This window comes from Lactuca saligna, chromosome 8 (genome assembly GCF_052625555.1).
Source record: "Lactuca saligna cultivar CGN05327 chromosome 8, ASM5262555v1, whole genome shotgun sequence".
Taxonomy (NCBI): domain Eukaryota; kingdom Viridiplantae; phylum Streptophyta; class Magnoliopsida; order Asterales; family Asteraceae; genus Lactuca; species Lactuca saligna.
In genome coordinates, this window is record NC_136424.1 from 228356100 (window position 1) to 228359532 (window position 3433).

At 37.2% G+C, this 3433-nt stretch overlaps 1 protein-coding gene across 1 annotated transcript; it reads right to left on the reverse strand.

Annotated features, from left to right (window-relative positions):
* Nucleotides 1-1763: 1763 nt before the first annotated feature.
* LOC145010532 (uncharacterized) lies at nucleotides 1764-2219 on the reverse strand. The gene has a single exon (XM_078969061.1). The coding sequence runs from the start codon at nucleotides 2217-2219 to the stop codon at nucleotides 1764-1766; it is 456 nt and encodes a 151-aa protein (XP_078825187.1).
* Nucleotides 2220-3433: the final 1214 nt, after the last annotated feature.

Sequence of the window (3433 nt, forward strand, 5' to 3'; positions counted from 1 at the left end):
ATTACGTTTCATAATCTTCTGTATGTCGATATCATATGAGAACCTTGTGAATAGTTTAGTACTAGTTTGTGAGATAGTCACTAACCTTTATGGATGATTAGTAAATCCTCCCCAGAAGTGTAACCAGAGTCTCCTGGAGGGAGAGCGAGGAATTTGTGAATAAAAATATTCGGGACTGACAATCCCACACCTTAACTGCTAGCTACAGTTAGGCGGGCACGCCTGGGGTGACAAATTTCTGGATATCGTTTCGACGTCTGACAAACGTCAAGGAGGTCTCGTTGTCGTATTAGCATGGTTACCCGACTCACAACATGTATTAACATAAGTTTATTCACAGTTTGGGTTTTAGAATCTATATCTCTTTCGGGATAGTGATCCCATGGTATTATCAAACTATTTTGTATCTAGTCCGGGAAAGTGATCCCATGGTTTTCAAATATATTTCTTAGTATATCAAACTATCTTGTAATTAGTTCGGGATGTTAGTCCCAAGGTTATCAAACTACTTTCTATCTACAATTCGTGAATATTATGGTATTTCATATCTAGTTCGGGATGTTTGCCCCATGATTTTTAACTATATCTTATACGGGATAGTAATCCCATGGTTTTGAATCTATATCTGTTACGGGATAGTAATCCCATGGTTTACACTTATATCTTTTCCGGGATAGTGATCTCATAGTTTTTAATCTATATCTATTACGGGATAGTAATCCCATGATTTCAATCTATATCAAGTACGGGATGATAATCCCATGGTCTAAACCTATATTTTGTCCAGGATAGTGATCCCATGGTTCCTAATCTATATTTCATACTTATCAAATTATCTTGTGTCTTGTCCGGGATGGTAGTCCCATGATCTTAAATCTGTATTTTCATATGTGTCAAACTATCTTATATCTCTTTCGGGATAGTGATCCCAAGATTTTCAGTATACAGTTTTATGTATTAAACTATACTTCGTGATATACAACTGGTCTTACAATTAGGAAAATATGGGATTTTCCTGGGGTAAAATACAACACTTAATCGAATTGGTAACAAATGATAGCTAAACTAACTTTACACTAGAAAATATGGGATTTTTTTGGATAACAAACCTTTTTGGAAAACTAAAGGAAGCCGATACATTTTCATAAAACAAAACCGCTTATGAACTCACCAACTTTATGCTGATTTTCAAACCGCTTGTATTCTCAGGTCCAAGTTAGACAGGTACCCGGTGATCTCTTTTGGTGAAGACGGAGTGCTCAGAAGACTCGTCTCAACTTTTGTTAATATGATGCATATGTGTATCTTGTATAACATTACTTTTGAAACAAATGTAAACTTTCATATATATGTAATGTAATGGTTGTTTAATGTGATTACTATGTACATTGGATTTGATACACAACGTGGAAGTCCACCCCGAAAATGTTTCCGCCTTTGATTTTCGGGGTGTGACAACGTATTCGCGAGTTTTTGGGTTTATTAAGATGTACTCGTCGAGTATGCGTATAAATTCGACGAGTAAGTCTTGCAAATGGAAAAAAAACTTAATTTTTTATATTTTTAACACACCACCCCACACTCTAGGCATTGCTTGCCCTCAAGCAATCATTTAAAAGATATTTTTCAGAGGATGAATGAAAATAAAACAGTACCTAAGAAATTAAAAAGAAAATAGAGGGAAAAGAAATGCAAACTCTACACGCGGGTTGCCTCCCGAAAGCGCTTCTTTTGAAAGAGTCATTAGCGAGACTCCTCCCATGCTACGTTTCTGCCATTCCGTCCAGCAGCAGTGCTTCTTCTATGTCTTCATTCCTTGGGACTCCTTTTTCATACTTTTTCACTCTATGTCCATTTACCTTCAAAGGGGTACCATCTTTTGATATTAACTCTATAGCACCATGTGGAAACGCTTTCTTTACTAGAAAAGGACCATCCCATCTTGACTTGAGGTTGCCCGAAAAATCTTTTAGTCTTGAATTAAAAAGCAACACCTTTTGCTCTTCATGAAACTCTTTATTACTCTTGATCCTCTTGCCATGCAAATATTTGGTTTTCTCCTTATAGATTAAAGAACTAGTATAAGCATCATGTCTAAGTTCCTCAAGAGCATTCATTTGCATCAACCGGGTGTTCTTGAGCTCCGCGATGTTGAAGTTACACATTTTTAAAGCCCAAAAAGCTTTATGCTCGATCTCAAAGATGACATTGCTTTCCATAAACTAACCTATATGGTGTAGTACCAATAGGTGTTTTGAAAGCTATTCGGAAGGTCCAAAGTGCATCATCTAGCTTGTCCGACCACTCTTACCTGTTGCTCCCCACCGATCTTTCCAAGATTCTCTTCAAGGCTCTATTGGTCACCTCGGTTTGCCCACTCGTTTGTGGATGGTAAGATTTAGAGAATTTATGAGTTACCCCATATTTCCTTAACACATTCTCTAGTTTATTATTGGCAAAATGAGTGCCTAGGTCACTTATAAAGGCTTTTGGAACTCCAAATTTTGAAAATAACTTCTTCAAAAATCGCACCACCACCCGGGCAGTTGGTAATGCTTGTGCCTCCGCCCATTTGGATACATAATCCACTACCACTAATATGTTTTTGTTGCCTTTTGACACGGGAAATGGTCCCATGAAATCAATCCCCCAAACATAAAACACCTCGCACACTTGAATACTTTGTTGTGGCATTTCATATCGGGATGAAATGTGTAACAACTCGAAATTTCCGCTTCTTTTTAAAAGTAACTTTTTCATAATTCAATTCGCGCAACCGATCGTCGTTCCGATTTCGGATTTACGATCTTCCGTTTAATTAAGTCATTATCTAGTACACATTTAAAATGACTTAATGGGTGTCATAATACATTTAGAAATCAATTTAACACCCAACTTTAGTGATCGGAATAATTCTAGAATTTACCGTATCGGGTTACGGTAACTTAATCGGGTACGACCAAAAACCCCGTCTAACGCCGGTATCGGGTAAAATTCCACCGTGTCCAAAACTTAAACACTATATAAACGTGTTTAAGACTTCATTTGAAGCCTTTTGGCAAGTTTCTCACTAAACTCTTACAACCTCTCTCCTCAAGCTAGAATTAAGGTCCAAATCACAAGTTTAAGGCTTCAAATCTTTAAGGTAACCTCCCTAACATGTTATTCAACACCTTTAGCCTTCAAATTGATGAAATAATTGAATTTTAGGTCCAAGAACATGAGTTTACGGCCAAGGAACAAGCTTGGGCCGTAAACTCCATTTAATGGGGTTTTAAGCCCTTAAACTCCTTCCTAAACTCAATTGGACTTTAGATATGGCTATGGGACTTCAAGATATGGACTTAGAACATTTAAAACTATCATTTTGAGCCATTTAAAGGAGTTTACGGCCAAGGCATAAGCTTGGGCCGTAAACTCAAGTAAAAGGGGT

What these genes read in the sequence shown, in the direction of transcription:
- LOC145010532 (XM_078969061.1), bottom strand. Translation starts at nt 2,219, where the DNA reads ATGGAAAGCAATGTCATCTTTGAGATCGAGCATAAAGCTTTTTGGGCT.